We start from the raw sequence: 26999 nt of genomic DNA, 5'->3' as shown, positions 1-26999 counted from the left end.
GCCTCTCTAGTATCCATAAATCTGGTCTCTTTTTCTATGAGTTTGTTTGGTTTTGAAGTATAATTAATCTATAACACTGTGGTAGTTCCTGTTACACAATGTAGTTATTTGGTATTTCCATACGTTTCAAACTGATGGCCACAGCAAGTCTAGTTATGCTGTGTCACCTTACAAACGTATTACATAGTTGTTAGCTATATTCCCCACACTGTACATTTCATACCTGTGACTCATTTATTTTGCAACTGGAAGTTTGTACCTCTTAATCTCTCTCTCCTATTTCTTCCTCCCCTTATCCCCCTCCCCTCTGACAAACACCTGTTTGTTCTGTGTATCTCTAGCTCTGTTTATGTTTTTTATGGTTGTTCATTTGTTTTGTTCCTGTTAGATTCCATATATAAGTGAAATCATGCAGTATTCATCTTTCTCTGTCTGCCCCATTCACTTAGCATAATACCCTTTACATCCATCTATATTGTTGCAAATGGCAAGATTCCATCCTTTTATGGCTGAGTAATATTCCATTTTGTGTGTGTGTGTACATATACATACACAATGGCTATTGTAAATAATGCTGCTATGAATGTAGCGGTACACTTACCTTTTCAAATTAGTGTTTTTGTTTTCTTTGCATAAATACCCAGCAGTCATATTGCTGGATCATGTTAGTTCAATTTTTAATTTTATGAGGAGTCTCCATCCTGTTGCCCACAGTGGCTGCACTAGTTCACATTCCTACCAACAGTACACGAGGATTTCTCCACATCGTTGGCAGCACTTACTTGTTGTCTTGTTGGTGATAGCCATTCTGGCAGATGTGAGGTGATAGCTCATTATGGTTTTGATTTGCATTTCCCTGACAATTAGTGATGCTGAGCAACTTTTTGTGTGCCTGTTGGCTATCTGTATGTCTTCCTTGGAGAAATGTCTGTTCAGATCCCCTGCGCATTTAAAAAAATTTTTTTGATACAGAGCTGTATGAGTTCTTTGTATATTTTGGATGGTAACCCCTTATTGGATATATTATTTGCAAATATCTACCATTCAGTAAGCGGCCTTTTCATTTTGTTGATAGTTTCCTTCCCTGTGCAAAAGCTTTTTAGTTTGATCTAGTCCCATTTGTTTATTTTTGCTTTTGTTTTCCTTGTTTGAAGAGACATATCCAAAAATTACGAAGACCAGGGTCAGAGTGTACTGCCTATGCCTATGTTTTCTTCTAGAAGTTTTACAGTTTTAGGTCTTGTATTTTAGTCTTTAATCCATTTTGAATTTATTTTTGTGCTTGATGAGAGAGTAGTCCAGTTTGATTCTTCTGCATGTAGCTGTCCAGTTTTCCCAACACCACTTGTTGAAGAGGCTGTCTTTTCCCCATTGTATATTCTTGCCTCCTTTGTCACAGATTAATTACCCACATAAGTGTGGGTTTATTTCTTGGCTCTGTATCCTGTTCCATTGATCTATGAGTGTTTTTATGCCAGTACTGCACTGTTTTGATTACTGTAGCGTTGTAGTATAGTTTGAACTCAAGAACCATGATACTGCTCAGTTCTATTCTTTCTCAAGATTGTTTTCACTATTTAGGGTCTTTTGTGTTCCCATTCAAATTTTATAATTATCCTAGTTCTGTGAAAAATGCCTTTGGTATATTAATAGGGATTGCAGTGAATCTGTAGATTGCCATGGGTGGTATGGTCCATTTTAATTCCCGTGTACTTAATACATATCAGTGAGTGATGATTGAATCTCTGTTGTCTTTTAAATACAGAAACACTGATAGAAGAAGAAATAACTTTTCAGTGTGGAAAGAGGTGAAAAAATACGTACCCATACTCAGTTTCCCACAGGAATGGTGGTTTCTAGGTGGCAGGGGCTATTACTTTCCACAGATCCCAAGATTGCTAGGTGCTGGGCAGGAGTTGGTTTTTCTGGACGACTAGCATGATCAGCTGGCATCTCAAATCCAGAATACCTGGTACCAAGGCAGTCTGATTATCCCCCATTTTGTGCCCAATAGGACATCCAGGCCCTGACCATTGCCGTGTGTAATGATGTCCCTGGCCTTTTACATTTTCTCCAGTAACGCCAATTCTTCAACTTAAGCCATGTCTGAATCTTCTTCCAAGCCCTTGGCATAACAGGTGGTGGCCCCTAAGAGACCCATCTGGCATGTGAAGTCATGAGTACGAGGGAGCCCACATGACCTGACATAAGCCCTGGGAGTGGCCAGAGAAAAGATGGAGGCAGGTCAATGTGGTCTTTGACGTCACCTAATCTTGTTTTTGCCTCTTTGAATGGAATTCTTAAGTGAGATAACAGAATTTCAATATGGAAGCTCTAATTTCAAAATGTATGAGTTCCTGAAGGAAAGGAATTACATCTTGATCATTTTTATAACTATGGCACCTAGCATAGTAGATATTTGTTCAGTGAATATGTGTGATAAATGAGTAAAATGAGAACATTATCTTCATGATATATGTTTGTCCTTTTCCACCTGAAAATTCTGGTATTTCTTCTCCCTCCTGGTGTTGTATACTGAAAAAGAATTGTATTTTTTACTCTTCCACACTTCTGGTTTTAGATCATTTAGTAAGACAAATTAATCTTGCTGTAACACATAGGATGAATTAGACAGGGGGAAGGTTAAGGATAAACGAATTGGAAACCAGCACAGTCCTTGGATTTAGTGATAAAGTGAAAGGGGCAAGACTTTTTTCAAGTCCTCTCCCATAAGCCTACATTGGCCTTAGTCCTTGAGAGTGGGGACTCTGTCCTGTTCATTATTATATCTTTAGTTCTTAGCACATGGCAGCCAGTGAATAAATATTTAGTGAATGAGTTAGTTTGAGAGATAAATAAGAACTATATGTAGATATTTGAAAATGATCCCCTTGGAATTTGAAGTTAACAAAGTAAATTTGCTGGAGATCAGCTATCTAGTAAATGGTGGAGCCAGGATTTGAACACTGATTCTTGGAACCTCAATGCTCTATGCCATAGTGCCTTTTCAAAATTAAAATTTGCTCTTATGGTGGGAGAGGTTATACTTTAAGTGGTAGAGAGCATGCGTAGTAGCATACATGAGGTCTTGGGTTCAATTGCCAGTACCTCCATTAAAATAAATGAAACCTAATTCCATCCCCGCCCCCCAAAAAAAACTAAAAAAAAAAAAGAAATCACAAATGATTAAAAAAAAAACTTGCTCTTATGAGAATTTTCACATGGTTATGTATGATATATTTCAAATTTACAACTTTACTGTTATAGTAAGCTCTAGGAATATAGTGAAAAATAATTTTATTTGTTTAGAGTTGTAATTGATTTCAGGTTTCATTTCCTATTCTAGGAAAATCTAAAACAAATAAAAGAACAAATAGAGGATCATAAAAAACGAATAGAGAAGTTGGAGGAGTATACAAAAACATGCATGTAGGTATATTAAAATTCCTTTTAGTTTTCCTATATCTCAGGGGTCTGGTATATTTGTGGTATATTTACTCATCAGATGAATGCTTCCACTGTATCATAATATTCTCAGTCCTCCATTGTTTTTTTTATTTCTTTATAGATAATTAAGAATTATACTTAACCACTAATGTTTAACTTTTGAAAATATAAATGTTTAACAGTGGTGAAACTTAAAATTCTGTTTTGGTATTGATATTTTATGATAAAAGTTATGTCATGAAAGCTAGCATGACCTAAGTATTTCTACCATGAAGAATTTCTTTTTAATTGGCTTTTGCTTATTATTAAGCTCTTAATGATTGCTCTGGTTTTAGTGATCTATCCTTTATTTTTCAGTATGCAGAAATATGTATCTTTTGAATCAATAAAGAATGATTAGAGTCTCTTTTGCCCACGTTTAGTGCTAGGCTTATTTTATAGTATTTTTCGTCATTTCAAATTGATGCAGAACTATTCTGTTCCTCTGCAATGCCAGACCAGAGTATATTGTATCTTGTAATTCCTTAATTTTGGTTTTTCCTTTTTGCTATATGATGTATTATTATTATGTAGGAATTGCTTGAAAGAGAAAAAAGAGCAAGAGGAAACCCTAGTGGATGAAATTGAAGAAACAAAATCAAGAATGTCTGAAGTTAATGAAGAGCTGAATCTTATCAGAAGTGAATTGCAAAATGCTGGAATTGATACCCATGAGGGAAGACGTCAACAAAAGAGAGCAGAGATTCTGGAACACCTTAAAAGACTTTACCCAGATTCTGTGGTAATTAGAAATGACTAGTTAATTGAAATTAAAAGGCTAAACTTTCTTATTTGGAAATGAAAATTTACCATTATTAGGAAGCAGTAGTATTTCAGAAATCTATAAGTTTTGTGTTTTATTACTTATATTTAAAATACAATAATAAATAACTGGGGTAAAATGTCATGTCTATAGACAGATAATTATTGGAGAGAAACATTGACATGAACATATCAGACAGAAAGTCCAAGTTATGGCCAGTAGTCCCAAAGGACACAAAGGGTGCCATGAAGTAGTCTGGTGCCCCGTGGACTTCTGGCCTCAAACCTCACTTTCTTCATTATTTCAGTTTTTTTAGAAATATATTTTCAGTAGACATTAATGACATACTTCTGAAAAGTATGAATTTTTACTGAAACAATAAATTTTTATTCCCTAAATACGACTGTCCATCCAGTATTACTAGTGTATTTCATTAGTCCAAATGTAGCAGTATTTAACCTGATGGTTGGACTGTCACCTTCACAGAATTATGTCCTTTAGTATTGGGTCTGGCATCTCACTCTCTTATGACCAGCACCAATATACACTGTGTGGTCCTTGTTTTATGATGGCCTGTTTTCAGCATTTGACACAGTTAACCACTTCCACTGTTTGAAACACCTGTCAGTTGGCCTAATACCACATTCTGCTGGTTTTCCTCCTACCTCTCTGGCCAGTCATCTTCATTTCTAATTTTACAGCATCCTTCTTGACTTTCTGACTCCTAAATGTTTGTCTTGCCTTCTAGATAATGTCGGCGGGGTAAGGCTACGTGCACCTTACTACATCATGCTATAAACCTCAGAGATGGCAACAGTCGAGGATTTAAAAAAAAAAAAAAAGATCAAAGTATAGCATTGCTTGTTCTTCATTCTGAAGAAGGCAAACTGATAAATCAATTATTTCCTGAGAATGCTTACATAGTATCTCTTAATCTAGCAAGAAGCAAACTCATATGTATTTGTTTCTTTTTGTTTAACCAGTGTCTAGTTCAGTACCTGCATGTAGTAGGTGCCTCATATAGTATCGTTCAATAAAGAAGGGAATGATGAATTCTGTTTAATTGCTGTAGCTTTGGAAAATATCTTAGTACCCTGGTATGACTAGTCCTTCCTTATTAATCTTTTATTAAGTGAAGTATGATACACCTAAATGGATATTTCATAATGAAATTTATGTCCATTTGGATGAGACTCTGTTAAATTATGATATTTATAATTTTTATAGAATTAGCCTTTGATCTATGCTGCTTTGTTACATTAGAAAACAGTGAATTATATGTTCTTCACTGATGTATTTGTTTCTCTCTCCTTTTTTGAAACCTGCTAAGTTTGGAAGACTACTTGACCTGTGTCATCCTATTCACAAGAAATACCAGCTAGCTGTTACGAAACTTTTTGGCCGGTACATGGTCGCCATTGTTGTAACCTCTGAAAAGGTAGCAAAAGATTGTATTCGATTTCTGAAGGAGGAAAGAGCTGAACCTGAGACGTTCCTTGCTCTAGATTACCTTGATGTAAGAAATTTATAATCCTTAATGTTTAGTAGTGATAAAATCTTGCCTTTTAAAGCATGTCTTTGTTACCTGAGATTGTGGTAGTGATTGAAAAAAATCATAGCTTGCATGCCAGTTAGTCAGGCATTCAGATGGCTGGTGTTAACGTATTGGCAGGCAAAGAGTACCATCTAACAGGTACTGTCTTTCTTGATTCATATCATCTCTTCCTAATCTAGTTTTGCCATAATTCACCTTGATGATTTTGAGGACATTGCTCCAACAGTGTGCCAGTCTGCCTATTAGGCAGCATTTTATTTTGTTCTGTAGCAAAGTATAGGACATGGCTAAGGCATATTTTCTGTCGGTGAAATGTCAACCCAGGGTCTCGACTGTAAATATGTGGTCCAGTAAATACATGTCAGCTCTTGGTGGAGCAAGCTAAATTTGGGGTCTTGAGGTATGTTTTGAAAGGCCTTAGAATATATAGAGTTTACATTTCTGAGGCAGGAACTCTGTCATTATCACAACTGATCCTTCAGTGATTTTTTTCACTGCCTAGTAAAGAAAATGTTCTACTTGGCCCAGCTTTCAAGTCCTTGAACTGCAGGCAGTGTGTATAGTGGTTAAGATCGCATGCCCTAGAGTTGAACTGACCTGAATTTGAATTTCAGCCTGCCTTTTAATTAGTTCTCACTGATTTGTTCTTAATTTTTCTGACCTTCAATTTTTTCATCTGTGAAGTGGTGGAGTTAGTCCTTACCTTGCTGGATTATTGCCAGGAATCATTACATGTGGAGTGCCTGGCACATAGAAGGGGCTCAGCAAATGCTAGCTGGGTGCTAATGGTCCGGACTTGCCTTTGATACTTTCACACTTTTGCTTATACCTTCTCCATACAAAAACTATTTAACCTAATTCACCTACCTGTTAAAATCCTGTTTTACTTATTTCGTGCTTAAGATTTTTTCAAGGCACACTCATTTTTAAAAAATATAATACAGAAGTGTATCAGGTGTAAAGGAAATACCCTTATGTCTTCTCAATGCCCAATTCCTTTATTGTTACTGTTTTAGATTGCTTCCATACATATAAGTTTATATAAATATATGCTTCCTATATATATATGTATATATGTATATATACACACACACACATATATGTATACATACACACACAGGAGTTTTGCTTTGTTTTACTGTTTTTTTTTTTTTTAGTTATACGTAGATGTGTTTTGATCTCTTTATAGGCCCAACTTAAAAGTCATGTCAAAGAAGATCTGAAAGCTTTCCTGATCATTTAAACCTAAAATGATTTTTTGTGTTCCATATAGTTGTGCTCCTCTTTTAGAAGTATATAAATGGGTATTATCTCCCACTAGATTTTATGATTTTGAGTGCATGAAGTGCTTCTCATGCATTGCTTTGTCCCAGCTACTTAGTGACAGAATTGAATCTGGAAATTATATCTTCTGGCTTTTTATGAACTGTGTTTTTAAAAAAATATTATGCAAGCCAATTGCAGGATATTGATCTTGTCAAACGTTTATTGTATGTGAGTGCATACTATTGATCATTTGTTGTCATGCTTATGTATGTTTTTTGAGAAAGAATATAGTGAGTATTTGGTTTTTATTTTAATACACTAAGTATTTTTAAACCTTTTAGATCAAGCCAATCAATGAAAGACTAAGGGAGATTAAAGGCTGTAAAATGGTGATTGATGTCATAAAGACTCAGTTTCCTCAGCTGAAGAAAGTTATTCAGTTTGTGTGTGGAAATGGCCTTGTCTGTGAGACTGTGGAAGAAGCAAGGCATATTGCATTCGGTGGACCCGAAAGACGGAAAGTAAGAGGCTTAGATTGCACTTTTGGATAATTTAAAACAGTATTTATAAGACTAACATATTACGCAGGCACAAATATTTATATGTGCTTTTATATGTTCTCTTATATACGGAAAACTAATGTAAAACATAAGAATGCTTATGGCTTCAGTAGTTTTTACAATGTTCAGTTGAGTTTTTAAAGAATTAATTTCTATAACACTTCCCAAAATCATAAATCATATTTTGGAAGTTAGATTTATTGTAGTAATAGCCTAAAGCTGTTCTTTTCTTCTATTCTGTATACAAAAAGTGTCCTTGCTGAATCTCAGCTTTTCTTTGTATTTACATATGTAGTACATGTGTTTCTGAATAGCAGGGAAGATTTTAGGTGCTTATTTTACATTCTCGGTTAATTCTGCCATAGCTTAGTGGAGATACTGTCCTTTTAACACATTTGAAGTTATAGAAATAGCATAAGGGAAATGAGGTTACTAAATGCTAATCTCTCAAAGGAATAATTTTGGTTTTTAAAATATTGTTTTACTCTCAGTTAAAATAGAGTTTGTATTTAGTTAAGCACTGTCAAATTTCTCAAGTTATCTGACATAGTTTTTTTAAACAACTGTATTTGTGATGAGTATAACACAGTGCCTAAAGGCGTTAACTGTGTAGTAAGACCAGTGATGCGACTTAGTAATTAATTGTGTGACATTAGGCAAGTTTTTAAACTTCTAATTTTAGTTTTCCGATCTAAAATTGGGGAAATAATAGTACCTATTTTTTAGAGTTATAGGAGTTATAGGATTAAAATAAGTAATAAATGCAAAATAGTACTTGGCAAATAGGTCTTTAAAAGGAATAGTCATTTTTAAATTTACTAGTCAATTTACACATTTGATCTGGAATGTCCAGAATTGCAAACTAACACAAAACAGGTTATTCTTATGAAAGAGAGGAATTTCCAGTATTAAATATTCCAATATTAAGTGTATTGACTTGTCTAATGTGATTAACTTCTCATGCATTTTAGTACTTCTATCAGTGATAATCTTAATGATAATACCATCACTGTCTTAGTAATCAGTCACTGATTTTTACATATTGAATTTAAGCAGGTGAAATAAGTGACTTACTAAGGTGTCTTCCTTATTTTGTTGCCTAATTAACATACTAAAATTGATTTTTGTATATTTGTAAAATTGATTTTGTAAAGTTGATTTTTTTAAATTTGTGTGGTCAATTTAAAGAAGTCACATGATGATAAGACTGTACTTAACCCTTCCTTTGTTCAACATATATTTATGGTTTGTATCTTGTTCATAGTAATATGCCTTACCCCTTCAGGCTATATTTTGTTCTTATTGTTATTTCAGAATTTTAATCAGCTTTATTTGCCATATTTTTATCTTAAGTATATTCCAGGGACTTTTATCTTCTTCCCGTTACTGTTATTCCACTTTAAAAAATTCTCTGTTTTAGGATGCGTAAAACATTTGAATAGATGTCAAATTTTCACAGAAATGATCTGATGTTTTCAATTTGTGCTCTTGGTTTTCCGTGGACTTGATATTTTTCCGTTGATTTGATATGTTTTAGGATTTTCTTTATTCAAACATTGAAAATTGCATCACAAAATGATACTCTGGTTAGTTTGTAAGCTACATACAGTATATATAAATTACATAATATAAATCAGAGCAGTTTTGTTATCAGTAGTTCGGTCATCAAGATTTTTATGATAACTCAATTTTAAAATATTTTTAAAATTTATGTAACAAAATTGTTAAATCTAGAGTCTCTTTGAATACATGTAATTATTTCATCCATTTTTCTTGAGGAAAGATACAATTATCTGCTTCCTTGTCCCATAGGCTGGGTGGCTATTACTCTAAAACATATAAAGCAAGATCTGTTTATGTTTTACCTGTTTAATACGAAGTAGCAAAAAGCAGACCCAAAAACATGTCATTAACTAGCTGGTAATTTGTGAAAAGATCATTTTTACAAAGATTGCGCACATTAAACAAGAGAAAATAAGAATGTAGTAGGGTATATAGTAAGTTCAAAAAATGGGTACCATCTGGAATAAAATATAGTTAGTTGAATCTAAACTTCGTACTTCATATCAGAATAGATTCTACATGGTTTAGAAATGTAAATGTAAAAAAATGAAACTATAACGATAATAAGAGAAACCATGGAAAAATTTTTCTTAATGTCAGAGACAGTAAGGCATTTCCAATATGACCAAAAAAAAAAAAACCCGAAAACTACAAAAGATGGATAAATTCATATAAACAGAAAAATTTCTGCATGGCAGAAACCACCATAAGAAAAATCAAAAGATATGTCAAAGCAGGGAAAATATTTGTGACTCAATAAAAACCCAAAATTTCCTACAAACCAATAAGGAAAAGAACAAAAATAAAGTTGAAAATGGACAAAGTACATGAACAAACTTACTTTGATAAAAGGAAATATAATTACTCTTAAAAATGAAAATTCACCCTCACTTAAAGCATGAGAAATGCCCATTAAAACTACACTGAAATACTATTTTCCTTTATCAGATTGAGCAACATCAAAAAGTTCACTAACATTTTATTGGTAAAGAGGCCCCTCCATCACTGCTGTGGGGGTGAGAATTTGTACCAGCTCTGTGAAGGACAGTTCTAGCAGTTGTACTTCTTAGGAACCTCACATACACGTAAACTCACATGCATATGAAATGATATACAAATAAGATTTATTCATTGAATCATTGTTTGTAGCAGGAACAATTGGAAACAATCTGCACAAGACTAGTTGAATAAAATTATAGTGCATTCATACAATGGGACACTATGCAACCTTAAATAAGAATGAAGCTCATACAGGTATGAGACATTCTCTGAGATTCAGTTTTTTTAAAAAGTTAATACATAGTCTAATGTGTAGTATGTTTCCATTTGTGTAAGAAATGGGGAAAAGAAATGTATGTGTGTATTTGTTTATGCAAAAATATTTCTGAGAGAATACATAAAAGATTGATAGCACTGATCACTTTTGGGGAGGAAAACGGTGCTGGAGCCAGGGATGCCAGGGAAATTTCTTACTCTACTCTCTTGTATATTTTGAATTTTGAACTATGTGACTATCTTACCCATTCAGAAATAAAATTAAAAGTATAAAGTATATTATTTTTCATACCAATGAAACTTTAAAAATATGCATAATCTGCATAACACAGAATTATAGGAATATCCACCTTAGCAGCTTATAACCTGAAACAATATTTTTGAAACAGTTGGAGTTGATTCAGTGGAATGATGAATTATCCCACAGAACAAAATTTTAATACCAGAGAATTCCTTATTTTCCTAACCCAGAGTTTTCTATAACTCTGGAACTTCTTTGCTACTTAAAAATTCCTCCAGCCCCTGATTTTATATGAGATCCCAACGGTGCCAGCCAAGGTATTTTTTCAGGAATGTAACCCCAGAGTAGGCATAGTATTACTGCACTGAGCAACTAATGTAAGCTGTAAGTTAAGGAATTTGCAGGCTGGAAGTAGAAATTATAGTCCTTCCAGAATAGGAATTTGTAAATCAAGTGAAACTAGGTTATTTGAGACTAAATTTAGTTTTAGAAGAAATAAATTATTTTAATAAACCTAGAAACTATCACCAAAAAAACCCCTATAATTCTATAAATTGTTGCCCACTGTGTTTTTAGAATTGAAGGAGGTGTATAACATGGTGGTTAAGAACATGGACATAGATGTTTGACCAACTTGGATTTTAGTCCCTATGTATGGCCTTAGGCAAGTTTCTTAATATCTAAGTCCCAATCTGTAAAGTGGAAATACTTACCTCACAGTGTTGCAAACATAGAATCAGATAGCTTATATGCAGTGTCAGGCAAGTATGTGCAGTGGTAAATGGTGGCAGTGACAGCAGAAGCAGTCAGCCAGGCAGCAGAGTAAAAAGAATCTCGAAAGATTATTGTAGCCCTACTGGAAGACGAGGGGTTGACTTACCAGAGTATCATGGCTGGGAAGAGAGAGCTGGCATTAGAATTCCATATATATTATGACAGATTCTTACCTCAGAGTTCTTGATACACTTCTCTCCAAGCCAACCCCATGGACTTTTTTCTTTTGTGTTATGTTTGTCTTTTACACATCAGAAATACAAGTTAGTAAATGTTCAGATTTGAAAATAGAGCTCAAAAAGGAAAATAAAAACCATCCCTGTCTTGTCCCCTAGAATAGTTGTCAGATAAAACATTTGTACATATATTACAAAGTTACTTGTTTTTTATGTGAAGTTCAAATTTAATTGGACAACCTATATTTCTGTTTGCTAAATCTAGCAACCATACCCTGGAAAGATCTAGTGAGTATTATGGTGTGTATGCCAGATGTTTGATCATCAACTATATCACTCTTATCCTTTGTAACTATTCGTATATGTATATTTGAGTCTTTACTATGAGATCAAGTATATATTAACTTTTCTTCACTTTTTAAAATACAGTATCACTTCCGTGTTTTAATTTTAATCTAGAATTTATTTTGATGTTTGTCATTAGCTGCAGGTATTAGTTAGCTTTTTCCTCCTAAATGGTTAATTACTTGTCAAAACATCATATATTGAATAATTTTTCTTTTTCCTATTTATTTGATTGAATTCAGTGATTTCTCATAATAGTCTAAATTACTTATACTTTGTTCTTTTTTCACCTTCTATAATTTGTTATCTCTATTTTTTGTAGCTCTTATTTTATATTTACATTCATTATAATAATCTATTATAATTATAAAAGAATCTAATTTCTTTTAAGAAATAGCCAAGATAGACATTGTAAATAAATAAGAAAACTTTTTAGCCCACAGGCACTGTAATATCAGCATATCTAAAACTAAACTCATTTTCTTCTTTCTAAATCTTGATCTATGTTCTGTATTCCGTAACTCAATTCTTGGTACCGCTGTTCTAGCCAAATGAAATTCTAGTTTTCCTCAAGGATTTCCTTGTAACCTTTCTAGTTCCCAAGCTTTCCTGATTATACTTCCTAAGTATTTCTCAAATATTTTTCCTTTTCTTTACCCTAGGCATTATTGGCTTATTTCATACCATCACCTCTGGCTTTGCTTAGACCAACCCATTTTCCAGATGGGTTGCCAAAGTGGTCTATTTAAAGTTCATTATCTACCCACTTCTCTCTCCTGTTTGCTCAAACCATTCAGAGCTAACCCCCCGCCCGCCCCCACCATAAGCCCCATCAGTCCTCAGTTGCATTAGATTCTCATTCTTCCTGTGATGACATATAAAGAGCTCCACAATCTGCCCCATCTACCAGCCTTGCTCCCTCCCTTCCTTCTTCTTTCTTGTAATACACAATAGCTAGAGCTCTAGGAGTTATCTTGGACTACAGAATGACTTTGAAGATTGTGTAAGAGACAGTGACACACACATCACTAGTGACACAGTGTAGATGTAAAGTAAGCTTTATTGAGAACAGCTTAAAAGCAGAGAAGCAGTGGAGCCTGCTTGGTTCCGCAGCTTTCCTTCCAGAGGTATGATTCAGCTGGGCAGAGACAGCATGAGCTAAAAGCGCTCCAGGACTGGGAAGCTGCCTCCATGCTGCTTTACATTTTTATGGGGAGGTCGGAGGAGTAAACTGAGCTCGTAACAGTTGGCCTCCCAGTGAGGGAAACTGCCTTCCAGACCAGGGCTTGCTGCAGGAGTTCAGTTTTCCTGCCATTGCTGTAGGTATCCAGTAGATATCTAGGGTTCTTGCAAAGTTTAGACCTGATGAGAAGACTCATTGCTAAGCCCGCAGTTGAGAGGGAAGGGAGCCCCCAAGGCCTTCCAGATGTACAAGGCCTGTCTCCTGTGAGGAGTAATCCCAGTGCTGGGATGGCAGAGCGGTGCGGTCGGAGGGGTCTGGTTTTTTGTTAACTATGCGACCTCCATACAGACTCTAATCACAAGAGAGAGATACATTTTCTGTTAAGTATAATTAATCTAATTCTAACTAGTACCTCTAATAAGAACAGTGACAGCCATCATCTCCTCAGGAAGTCTTTTGTGGACCTCCTGGGCTGGGTTGGAGCACCCCAGCTTTGTGCTTCCAGATTATTCTGAGTGTGTTTCTGTTGTCTCATCACCTTACGCTGTAATGGTATGTTAGTATGTTGCTTTTCACTGTTAGCATGACTCCCTAAGGATCAGTACCATATTTCTGCACCTTTGGTCACTCCAGTCCCCAGTATAGAATGTCTCAAACACAGGGAATGTTTGTCTGAAAGTAGAGATGAATGAGACTCCTGTTTGTTGGCTTTCTTTTTATTAGCTCGTTACATGGTCATAGTCCTCGGTCAGTCTCCTCTGTTTTGACCACTTAATTACAGACATTTGTAAAACATGAAGTATTTTCATTTATTCCATAAAGCATATGGTTACTCACAGGACTGTAAACTTCAAGCTGTTTTATATTTTTGATTCCATTTAAATTTTTTTATTGGTCCCAGTTTCATATTCATTTTAGAACATAATATTTTTGGTATCCTAAAGTTACTAAGGTTGTTTTCATAATATATCATTGACATGTGATGTCAGATTCTTCAAAATACAGTATTACGTGATGCAAACTGTGTGATATTAAATACAGATATTATTGGGTTTTGCTTCTCAATATTGGATATGTTTGAAACTAATATACAGTTTTATTTTGAACCTTTTTAATTGCTGCTAATTTGTTGCCTGGAATTGCTTTGGGCCTTAGCAAAACAGGGTTTTGTATTTGAATTTGTTTGTTGGTTAGTATCCCTCATAAGCTAATTATTTTATTAGTAGAGTTCAGTAAGTGGTTTTTCTCACCTATAAATTCTCAGCTGTAAAAATTGCCATATTATATTCTGGTTTTATCTTCCTTATGTGCATTTTTCCAAGGTAAAATATTTTTTAATTTTACAGACAGTAGCTCTTGATGGAACATTATTTTTAAAATCTGGGGTGATCTCTGGAGGGTCAAGTGACTTAAAATACAAGGCTAGATGCTGGGATGAGAAAGAGTTAAAGAATTTAAGAGACAGAAGAACCCAGCTAATCCAAGAATTAAAGGTAAATCCATGTTGTAAAAATTGTAGCATACTAAATAGATTGTGTTCTTAAGCTAATTTCTTGGATAATAAAAGTACCATGCCTATAGTTTCAAAAAAATTCAAATGATTCAGAATGGAATAAAGTAAATGAAAATCTTTCCCTTACCCATGCTTACATCTCAGTGGTACTTGCTAAACAGTTTGATGCATAGCCTCCAGAAATTTTCTCTCTACATACAAATACCTATGTATTACTTTTCTGATTAGTTTCATCAGACTTTTGCTATGGATAGTGTTTCCAATAAGCCTTGTCATTTAATATCATAACATGGACATGTTTTCATGTTAACATATAGGAAACCACTTTATTTCTAATGAACCCTGCCCAGTATTTCATTATATAGCTTTTGTTTATTTAACCAGTTTCTAATGATGGACATTCTGTTTTTTGCCGTTGTAAACAATGCAGCGTTGCACATTCTTTAGACACGGAGAATGACACAGTGGCTAAGAGTGTAAATCTTATAGCCCCACTGCCTGCATTTGAATCCTGACTTTGCCAGCAGTATGACCTTGGGCAAGTTACCCAACCCCTTTGTACCTTAGTTTCCCATCTGTAAAATGGGGATAATAAAAGGAATTTCCTTTTAGAGCTATTTTAAAGATTAAATCAGATATTCCAGATAAAATACTTAAAACAATGCCTGCCAAAAATGTAAGCACTATAGAACTGTTTGTTGTTACCATATCTTTACATGTACCTCTATGATGATTTCTTATGCGTGGAATTTCTAGATCTAAGGATATGTGTATTTAAAATGTTGATATTGCTAAATTCCCATCAAAAGGAAACCTGTAGTAGAATGTGTATGTCTTTAGATTGCAGCACTAAATATTAGCAAATATTTTAATCTTTGCCAGTCTGGTTTAAAAAAAGTAATCCAATTGTTTGAATATCCATTTCTTAAATTATAACTGAGGTTGAGCATTTACTCATGTCTTTATTGGTTCTTTGTAATTTTTTCTTCTGTGAACTTCTTATTTATTTCCTGTGCACATTTTTCTTTTAGATTTTAGGTTATTTTATTACCTACTTCAAGAATTATTTGTACATAAGCAAATAAGTGCTTAGTCATATATGTTGTAAGTATATTCTCTACTGGACTTTTTGTTGGCTATACTGAAGTATAATTTGTATACAGTAATAGTCAACAATTTTAATGTATAATTCAATAAGTTTGGTAAATGTATGTAGTCATGTAACCACCACCAAAATCGTGATACAGAACATTTCCATAACCCCCCAAATTCCTTTGTGCCCCTTTGTAGTCAGTCCCCTCCCCTGGATCCCCTGGACCTTCTGGACCCTTGTAGCCCAATTGACTTTCTATCATTATAGCTTTTTCTCATTTAGAATTTCATGTAAGTGGAATCATACAGCAAGTAGTCTTTAGTGTTACGCTCTCTTCATTTAGCTTGATGCTTTTGGAATTCATGTTGTTGTGTGCATCAAAAGTTTATTCCTTTTTACTGCTCAGTATCTATTTGACATTTGATTCATTTTGACAGTATGTGTTTTTAAACTTTTCTTTATATAGCCAAATGTATTAATCTTTTATAACTTCTGGATTTTAATACCATGTTCAGAAAGACTTTATTCTTCCTTAAAATGACAAAAGAAATTCAATAATGCTTCCTTCCAAAGTATTGTTTGTTGACTGTTGTAATCCCCCACACTTACTTGAAATGTCAACTTTAACAGATACTAAATCAGTAGAATGCTTTTAGATTATTTATTTATTTTTCCTATTTAGCTTTCTTCTTTTATGTATACAAATGACCAGTTTTTGATTCAAGGAGATATTCTGGCAAGGTTACTCAACTAATTTTAATCTTTTTCTGTAAGCATAAGACTGCATATTATGTTTTGATCTAAGGTGTATAAATATTCAGCTTTTAAAGGTTTTACAAATTTAGCCCTAGGCACAGAGAAAGTTGTAGGAAGGTAACAACTTGAAATGAATCAGTTTCCTATTTATACAAATCTCCTACCTGTGTGTCTCACCTGAACCTAGTGGAGAGCTGGGTGTGAATGATGCCTTGGATTCTGGGGGAGACCACCGGGAAAAACTGATGCAGAACTTCTGTTGTGATCTTTGAAGAGTACTGGGGGAAGAATCAGGACATAGGGGAACCCTAGGGAGAGGTTAAATATATGTCCCATGTGAATTTGCTTAGTCTTCTTGAATCCCATGAAGCTAAACGTTAGTAGGTTGTGGCCTCCCTGCTCCTGAGTTTGGGAGAGGCCAGGGAGACCAGAGAGAGGCACTGACAGTCTTCTGTTGTTAATTGCTGGCCTCTGGGTGTAGAGCATATTTGTAGGGCAGCTGCCATTTGTACGTTAATACCCAGACCTGATCCTCAGGAGGCAAAGAAATACATAAATGCATTTCAGCTGTTCAGGGAGCCAGTCAGCCCTTGAACAAAAACAGTAAAGGAGCATTAAGGAGATGCAGTATAGTGTTGGCCCTCCCCATACCACCCCCCAACACACACACACAAGACTTTCTGGCACGAAAAAACATTTCTAAACTATAGAATGCAATAGATAGATTGAAGGCTAGGGTTGCCATATTGAGACCCAAATTGATAACCTGGAAGATCAAATGGAATTGCATCTCAGTGAGGGGGGAAAATTACAAAGATAAAGATATCATGAAAATAATAGAGACTTGGTAGACAGACTCAGGAGAGTTGGTGTGAGAATAATAAAAGTTTCAGAAGGAGGAAAAGGAACACAGAAGAGAGGAAATAATTAAACAAAACAGAAGAAAATGTCTAACCTGAGGATCCTTAATTTGCCAATTGAAAGGACACACGCAGTTCCCTTGTAGGCTTAATGAGAAAAGTCACACAGTAACACAGATCTAGGTGTGATTCCTGAACTCCTAGGATTCCCCTCCTTTAAAAAATACCCCTTATCAACCTTGTATCAACTACAGAACTAGGTAAGACTGGAATAAGGGCTGCAGACAACTGAGGGAAAGTACTGTATTACATCATTCACCTCTTAGGGATCTGCAGATAAGCAAATTCAGAGAGAGGGTCATCCACATACTCCATGTGACACAAATACTAGAGAAGGTACTCTGAGCAACACATGGATTAGAACAGACCTAATAATAGTAAGTGAATAGTGCTAAACTAACTCAGCAAACTTAGGAACTGGAGATGAAGAAAGAAGTAAATATATTCCAAAGGTCTCATCTCTGAGGAGAAGAGGAAGAATATTCTAAAAATTGTATGTTGGTGAGGGGGAGACATGGAGTGTTTAAAAGTACACTAAATTAGCACAGGAACAAATAGCAAAAATAATGCATGAAACGAATGAAAGATAAAAAGAAGAAATAAAATTTTTGTTGATCAGTCATTACAGTAAACATGAGCGGATTTAAGTGTCTCATTAAAAGACCAAGACCGTCATAGGTTAAAAAGCAAAATTCAGCTAAATGGCATTTATAAGAAATTGTCTTAAAATTGAATATTGAAAATTATAGAACGAGCACTTGGCAAATGCAAACGAAAAAGAACAAGTGACTATACCAGACAATGTGAACTTTGAGGTTAAAAATCCTCACTTATAGTAAGCTTTCAATAAATATTTACGGAACAAATTGAATAAAGAAGGATATTATGTATTAAAAAACAAGATCTCCAATTTTAACCCTCTTTGAAGCACATAACACCTAAATATTTAAAGCAAGAATACTTAATAAAAATGAAACTAGAGTGAAACATTTCACTATATGTACTTCTTAAAAAATTGGGCAAATCTAGTAGACAGAAACAATGTAGAGGAATTTGTAATATAATCAATAAGATTAAATGCAGATTCTATTTCTACCACTTCATAGCAGTGTGACTGAATAACTTACATAAATGCTTTTATACTTTAATTTTATTATTAATAGAATGGGGATAATAATAGTACCTATTTCATAGCATTGTTAAGAGAATTAAGTTAATGTCTACGTTATAAAACAATGATAAATGCTCAATAAATGGGAGATTATTTAAAATATCCATAAAACACTTATTGAAAACTGATCAAATGCTTATCCACAGTGGAAACCTCAGTAGTTTTTTTAAAGCAGAGATTTTTATAGGTCACCTTGATCATAATTTAATGAAATATAAATAGTGACAAAAAAAACTGTCTACTTAGAAATTAAGAAATGTAGATAGTTTTGGGATCAAAGATGTAATCAAGGAAAATGACAAGATGTCTCAAAAGTAATGAATAGAAAGTCTTTGAGACACAGTGAGCTACATCAAGAGGAAAATATCTTCATTATTAAAGAAGAGAAATGAACTAGAATGGAATTTATTACTTTTAAGAAATTGGAACAACCACAAAATAAACAAGTAAAACTATAACAGAATTTTTTTTAAGCTGCAGTTAATCAAATAGAAAACTCTAAATAGAAAAGGGAAAAATGAATCTAAAAGCTGGTTCTTTTGAAAGACTAATAAAATAAACTCTTTACAACTCTAATGAACGAGAGAAAAGCTAGAAGCAAACATACACATCAGGAATGAGAAAATTAAAATACTTTTGAGAAAATCTTAACAGGCACGTAACTATATTGAAATGAAGCAGAGGCAGGCAGCGGTGTAGTTGGCTGGCCCAGTCCCCACCCACAGCCTCTTCCTTCCTTGCCTGTCTCTATTAAAGAATCATAAAAATCTAGAACAACTTGACTTCCCAAGTTCCCTCGTAGCTAGCGGTGGCCATGTGACAATTTTAGAGGTATAGATGGAAATGTTGGTATTATAATTTGCATTTTTTTCTCCCTGAGTGGAATACAGTCAGGAGAGCTGGAGACAGAGCAGTAGTTTTGTACAAATAGACAGGAAGCTTGAGTATAAAAACCATCGTGTTAAGAAGCTGAAAGGTGCCATTGTTGAGGAACTGCATCACCCTAGACTGCTCTTGTGTGAGAAAAATAAACACATTCTTTTAAGCCACTGTTAGTTGAATGATTTCCCATTGAAAACAACTATAGTAATGTAAAATAGTGCAGCAACTGTGGAAAACAGTGTGGTGGCTACTCAAGAAATTAAACAGAATTATCGTATGATCCAGCAATTCTACTTCTGGGTATATACCCCAAGGAATTGAAAGCGGGATCTGAAAGAATACTCATAGCAGCATTATTAACAATAGCCAAAAAGTAGAAGCCACCCAAGTATTCATTAGTGGATGAATGGATAAACAGAATTTTGTCTATACATACAATGGAATATTATTTAGCCTTAAAAAGGGAGGAAGTTCTAACACATGGACAAAAATGGATGAACCTTGAAGCTATTATGCTCCATGAAATAAGCCAGTCACAGAAGACATACTGTATATTCTACTTATATGAGGACCCAAGAGTAGTCAAATTCATAGACAGAAGAGAAGGATGGTTGCCAGGCTCTGGGGGAATCAGGGAATGGGGAGTTATTTCATGGGTATAGTTTCAGTTTTGGAAGAGGGAAAGAGTTCTGGAAGTTGGTTGCACAGCAGTGTGAATGTACTTAACACTATTGAACTGTACCCTTAAATTGTAAAGATGGTAAGTTTTACTTTATGTGTATTTTGTCACAGTTAAAAAAGAAGAAGACTGGGACCAGATGGGTTTACAGTTCAGTTCTAATATAATTCTAGTGTTGGGTTAGCCATTCTAGATCATAGAAAAAGTAGAAACCTTCTTAGTTTATTTTATAAAGGTAGTATAACTTTAATATCAAATATTATAAAAATACTACAAAAATAAAACTAAATACTGATTTCCTTTGTGAGCATAAATGTGTAATTTCTAAATTAAATATCAGTATAGAGAATTCAGCAGTGTAGCAAAAAAAAAAAAAAACAATACGTCTGCTGAGTAGGATTTGTTCCAAGAATATATGGGTGTTTCAGTATTAAGTGATCAGTCAACATAGCCCATTATATTAACAAATTACAGGCAGGAGACAATAGCATGATCTTATGTAGAAAGGCATTTGAGAAAGTTCAGCTGCTGGTTCTAAAGTTCTGAGTAAAAGAGTAATTGGTGGAAATTACCTAAGTAAAATAAAATATAGCTCTTACCCAAAACTGACTGAAATAACTGCTTAAATGGTGAAGCATTAAAATTTAACTATTTTAATTAAAATCAGGAAGTAGGACAGATATCTGCTGTTGCCGATATTTAACATGGTCTTGGAAGTTGTATTAAATACAGTAGGCACAAAACGAGATAATTTGTATACGTTTTCAAAAAGAAAAAGTAGCTTTAGGCTGATAAGACCGTAGTTTAGAAACTATTAGATTTAATAAGGTAATGAGAACGCTACGTAAATAAAACTCTAGTTTTTCTCTGCTACCAAAAAGCATCTAAAAAGGGAAAGTATAGGAATAAGTATAAAGGCACAGTAATTATTTCTGAAGGATAAAACAACTGAAAGAAAAGACATGATATTCTTGGGTTAGAAGTTCTCCGATTAATGTAGCTTGAATGCAAATTTAATTAAAATACTACCAAGGATCAAAAAAAATGATCCTCTAATTCCTGCAAGTGAAGAGTTTCCTGAGACTAGTAAAAAAAAAAAATAAGTGTTAAAGAGAGTGAGTTACAACTTCTCTAGCCAGCATATAGAATACTATGAAAAGCCACTGTAACCAAGCTGATGTAGTATTGGCATTAATCTATGAAAAAGAATAGGAATTTCAGAAATAGGCCCAGTATATTTGACAATATACAACTAATATGTTGTTTTAGTTTGGTGGGACATGGATAGATTATTTAGTAAATGGTATTAGCACATCTAGGGAAAAGTAATTTTGTGCCCCATATAATGGCATACAAATAAATTCCAGGTACGTTAAATTTTGAAATAAAAAATTTTTAAATGAGGATAAAAGCCATTGTATAATTTTTTTAAAAAAGGTTTAAAATGAAAACTGTAGATCCTGTACTATCAAAGAACTCTATACACTGACATGAAAAAGACATGATAGAAACATCTGGGCAAAGGGTAGGATTAGCCTAGTTCACCGAATGAAGAAATCCATATGGCTAGTAAACAAAAAAAAGTGCTCAATATAGAATATAAAACTTAGGGGAACACAAATTAAATTAAGATTACTTCAAATCTGTAAGTAAGATGGGAAAAATATGTATGCTGGTGGAGTTGTACAGAAACACACAGTCATATTTGTAGCCTTTGGGAAGGCAGTTGGTACCAACTAGCATAATAAAAACATGAATACCTTTGATCTATTGATCTCACCCTGGAGCATCTATGGCATGGGAATAAAAACACGAATACTTAAGGGTATACAAACAAGTATGTTATTGCGATTACTGTAGAGGCAAAAGCCTGGAAGCACAGTGAATGCCCATCATTGAGAGAAGAGTTGAATAATTTTGGTATAGTCACACTGTGGAATAATATGCAGTCACTAAAAGAATGAATTTAGGGTTTTATCAGTTGACTTTTGTGAGTAACTGAGAAACGCATGTTTAACATGATTCTAAATTTGTAAAACAAGACTAAAAAACAACATATATGGGCGAATATGTGTACATATGTTTTCATATAAGGACTTGGGGTAAAAATACAGAACGTATACTAGGGAGTTAATTTGGTTGAGTCATAGGGTAGGTGAAGGGAGAAGGAAATGGACGAGGCAAGACGAGGATGTGTGCAGAGCAAGGCAACACGTATCATGTGGTCTCCTCTATGCCACGTGTGTGCCTTGGGTGGAACAGGCACTCCCCACTCCTCATTTTCTTGCCTGGTTCCTGTTAGGGAGTTAGTTTTTTGAGGATGCTGCATGGCGTCTTAGTTACCCCAGATGGCTTCTGTACTTAATTGCCCAATGTTTTTTCAGAAGAAGGGAAGATGGAGTGTGGGTGTGGTTACATGTAAAAATCAGTGAGCTAGAATGTATGAAAGCACTCTGAAAAGTGAAGGTTTTTCCATTATGAAGTGTTATCGTATTTCCCTTCCTTTTTAGAATTTAATGAAGGCACTTCGCAAGGAAGCCGACTTGAAACAATTACGGACTCTAGTGCAAGGGACTCAAACTCGACTCAAGTATTCTCAGAGCGAACTGGAAATAATCAAAAAGAAGCGCCTGGCCGCTTTCTTCCGGGTAACACAGGCTTGCGTAAAATCTGATGGAGATTGGAACTGGGACGTAGAATTTCAGGGATTACCTGTATATAGATAGCACCGTGTGATTTTTACACTTTTTCCTGTGATTGAGATATTACAGTCCTTTAGGTTACTTTATTTTCCTGGTTGTTAATGTTGTTATCCAGTCGTACCTGCCCCATTTACCTTATCTCATGGATTCCCTTTTTATTCTGAAAGATAACTGTCCTGTGTTTGGCTTCACAATACAAAGCCAAAATAGCCGTACTAAAAAGACTTTTTTTTTCTCTTTTGTAATCAGGAACAATCTCAGCTACAAAGTGAACTGCTGAATATAGAGTCTCAATGTACTATGTTGAGTGAAGGAATCAAAGAACGGCAAAAAAGAATTGAAGAATTTCAAGGAAAGATAGATAAGGTTTTGAATGATACATTTATTACTAAATGGCATGTAGAATATAGTTCTAGACCAGACACCAGATTAAGGACTTCTTCAAAAATGTGCTAAAGCAAAGTCTGATAAGTGCTAAGTTTATATATATATATATTTTTATTATATATATATATATTTTATTGAAGTATAGTCAGTTTACAATGTTCTGTCAAGTTCTGGTGTATAGCACGTTGCTGATAAGTGCTAAGTTTTATTGGTTTGCCTAATTCATTTCCTTGCGTTTCTTGAGAACTGCTATTGCCCATCTCAAGAGACAGTGACTAGGGCATAGTTCACTCTCTTCTGCTCTCCAGCCTCTCCTTGTCCATTGTACAAATTTCAGCCGCTTTCTTTCTCTCACTGCCCTTAACACCAGGAAGGAAAGAACTTTGCCATTTGTGTCATCTTTTAAGGTTGTGTGTTCACTCAGTGATTTTTTTTTTTGAACATTTATTACATGCTGGGCACAGCTGCTTGGCTCTGGGGCAACAGATTTGATCTTCTACCCTCTGCTTATTAAGTGACAGGAATTTTGTGGTTTAATTCATTCCACTGTTGTTTATCTCTAATCCTTAAAAAGTTGTTTGTCACACCATCACTTAGTAACTTCCACCCATTCCTTTTAGTTCTGCCTTTTACTATATAATTTGAAACCATGCTTATGTTGCTCCTTAATTGTCTCTTTTCCAGATTAAACACCCCTAATTCCTTATTTATTTACATTTACCATGGATTTAAGACCAGTCCTAGTAACCAGCCGCTGGATACACTATTGTTTGTCAATGCCTAGAGGAAAAAATAATGTAAAAATATTGTATGACCAGTACAGAGTACCATGGGACTCTAAACACCCAACTATAACTTTCCATGGTTTGGATTATCTGCTTATATAAATTATAGCTTACTAATGCATCAATCTTATCACATTCATATTTAATTTATATTCAACTGAAATCTGAAAGTTTTTATCATGTCCTGTTGTTAAAACAGGTCTCTCTTATAATTGTGCATAAATTCAGGGCTTTAAAAATGTTAAATGTTGTTTTGTTGGATTTGGCCCATTCTAATTTTTCCAAATCTTTTTGAGTCTTAATTCTATTCTTTAGTCCTCTTGGTTTTATACTACCTGACTATAGTATTACTCACATAGAGAGAATATTTTATTTGTTTATGTAGAATGTTGTATTTTGGTGTGGCTAATATAAATGCAGTACTTCTGATTTTGTATTAAACACTTGATAAAGCCAGAATATTTAAAAGGCCACTTGTAGGCTTTGTTACATAGTTTTTAGAATAAGAAATTTGAAAATAGATAAGCACTGTTTATGAAGTTAAAGAAGGAGAAGGCGCTGACCCCCCGGATTACAGTGACCAGGCTTGTCGGGCTCACTCTCTGGCCCAGTCCGGGAAAATCTTGGTGGGAAAAACTTAGATTTAAGTATTGTCTATATATATACTTACTGTCTTAAAATTAATTATTAAACCACTTGTTTTGAAATAATTTAAAAGGTTGAAGATGATATTTTTCAACATTTCTGTGAAGAAATTGGTGTAGAAAATATTCGTGAATTTGAGAACAAACACATTAAACAGCAGCAAGAAATCGATCAAAAAAGGTATTTTTATTAACAGATGTTGGTAAGCAATTACATGTATATAATTGTAACTGTTATTTCATAGTTTAAAGGAATTATGCCTCAGGTAGTCTTTTTAAATAATTTTAAAAAATGCTTTATTATTTTCAATTTTTTTAATGGAAGTACTAGGGATTGAACCCAGGGCCTTGTGCATGGTAGGCATGTACTCTACCACTGAGCTGTATACCCTCCCACCCTGAGGTAGTCTTTATTTCAACTCATCAAGAAATAGCTAGTAAACATTCCTATTCTTACCAAGTGGTCTAATTCTTTTATTTCACAATTTTTTAAAGAAAGAAAACATAAATATATAAAATAAGAGAATGGGAACATAACTGCACTCACAGTGGTTATTAAAATTTACTGAGTTCTCTACAAATAGCCATATATGTGGATAAAATTGATAATTTTCAATAAATAATAAATACTCAAAATTACCCCAGACAAGATAGAAGAAATTTAAGGAGGTCAGTTACCTTGGGAAAAGAAAGTTAAAAAGCTTCCTCCCCATTCCCCCAGATTCACCAGGCACATGTGGTTTCACAGACGAATCATCCCAGCAAACATTAGAGGCTCATGTAATGTCAGTGTTTAATGTTCGAACGAATGTTTGGTATTTAAACTGCTTTATAGTATAGAAGGAGAAGAAAAACATCTTTTTATGAAATGAATGTGATATTGATGCCAAAATCCAAAAGGGCACATACACATATAGTAAGAAACTATAAATCAGTTCTACCTATAAATAACCAAATAAAACAAGGTAATGTAGAAACAAGCAGTACAACACCAGCAAAACATTATCTAGTGGGCTTCATGCCAGAAATGAAAAGACGGTTCAGTAGCAATCATTATTGCTATAAATATTATTTACATATATATGTTGCTACCATATTAATAGTTAAGGGAGAAAAATCATTTGATCAACTATAGATGGTGAAAAATGCACTTGACAAAATGCAGCATCCATTCTTAATTTAAATTTTTTTTAATAGAAGTAGTTAGATACCTGTGATATGACAAAATAAATCTCATTCTAAGTTAACATGTCTTCATGGAGTAACTCGATAGAAGTTTCCTAGTAAATTCAGAATATTCAGTATCACCACTGTAACTAACATTTTTCTGGATATACCAGTCAATATACAGTTAAGCAAGAAATTAAAGTATAAAAATTTGGAAAAGAAGAGGTAAAGTTATCACTATTATATGTTATGTATGTTAGATTATATGTTATGATTATATGCAGATTATATGTTACATATTTAGAAATTACTAGAGAACAAAGGAAAACAAAGAAGAAAATTGAGTAATATTAATACAAACATTAATATGAAATTTTAATTAAAATTAATATAGAATTGATTGAAAATATATAGCCTTTCTATACATAAGCTGCCAGGAAGACAACATATTAGGTGAAAATTATATTAGACAAGAAAAAGATAAATACTTAGTACTGAGAAATAAACTTACTAGGTGTGAAAACAATATATAAAGAGACCTTTAAGTAAGACGGAGAGATGTATACAGAAATGTGAATAAAAAAGAAAGGCATACTAGGTCTTTCATATGAAGACTCAATGTGTAAAGAATTTGGTTCTCCCTAATTTAATATGTAATTTACATATCATCTCAATACAGGTATGGACAAGATTTTTTTAAGCTAGTTAAGCTGATTCCAGAGTTCACACTCAAAACTAGTTAAGAAAAATCTGAAAAAGGTAATGAGAAAAGACTAGAGCTACCAGATTTTAAAACATAGTATATAAAGCTACTGTAATTAAAATCTTAAGGTATGGCTCAGAAATAGAGTCTAGGAATGTACTCAGATCTATAAAGGAAATTTGATCTAATATAAAAAGGCATTTCATATCTGTGGGGGAAAAAACCCACTTTTCAATAACTCAGTTGAGATGCATGTGTTAGCATCCTGGAAAAAACCTACTTGGATCCCTATCTCATTCCTTAGACTCAGATTGATTGCAGTTGAGTCAAATATTTTAATATAATTTAAATGAAGACATAAAAATACTAGAATAAGTCATAAGAGAATTTTAAAAATAACCTCAGATTAG

General features: G+C 34.0%; 2 protein-coding genes across 3 annotated transcripts in view; one reads left to right on the top strand and one right to left on the bottom strand.

Annotated features, from left to right (window-relative positions):
* RIBC2 (RIB43A domain with coiled-coils 2) overlaps positions 1 to 11588 on the bottom strand; it is a 46142-nt gene extending 34554 nt beyond the window's left edge. The window contains exon 1 of the mRNA XM_006212580.2: positions 11423 to 11588. The gene's annotated coding sequence lies outside the window, so the exon portion shown is untranslated. The remainder of the gene's footprint in view (positions 1 to 11422) is intronic.
* Positions 1 to 26999, top strand: part of SMC1B (structural maintenance of chromosomes 1B) — a 71753-nt gene that overhangs the window by 22624 nt on the left and 22130 nt on the right. For both annotated transcript variants that reach the window (XM_072973684.1, XM_072973685.1), the window contains exons 8-15: positions 3347 to 3429; positions 4021 to 4228; positions 5580 to 5765; positions 7412 to 7591; positions 14534 to 14680; positions 22712 to 22849; positions 23153 to 23269; positions 24794 to 24900. In XM_072973684.1, coding sequence (XP_072829785.1) covers positions 3347 to 3429; positions 4021 to 4228; positions 5580 to 5765; positions 7412 to 7591; positions 14534 to 14680; positions 22712 to 22849; positions 23153 to 23269; positions 24794 to 24900 — 1166 coding nt within the window. The remainder of the gene's footprint in view (positions 1 to 3346; positions 3430 to 4020; positions 4229 to 5579; positions 5766 to 7411; positions 7592 to 14533; positions 14681 to 22711; positions 22850 to 23152; positions 23270 to 24793; positions 24901 to 26999) is intronic.

Source organism: Vicugna pacos, chromosome 12 (assembly GCF_048564905.1).
Source record: "Vicugna pacos chromosome 12, VicPac4, whole genome shotgun sequence".
Taxonomy (NCBI): domain Eukaryota; kingdom Metazoa; phylum Chordata; class Mammalia; order Artiodactyla; family Camelidae; genus Vicugna; species Vicugna pacos.
This window is presented reverse-complemented; position numbering and strand designations above follow the sequence as displayed.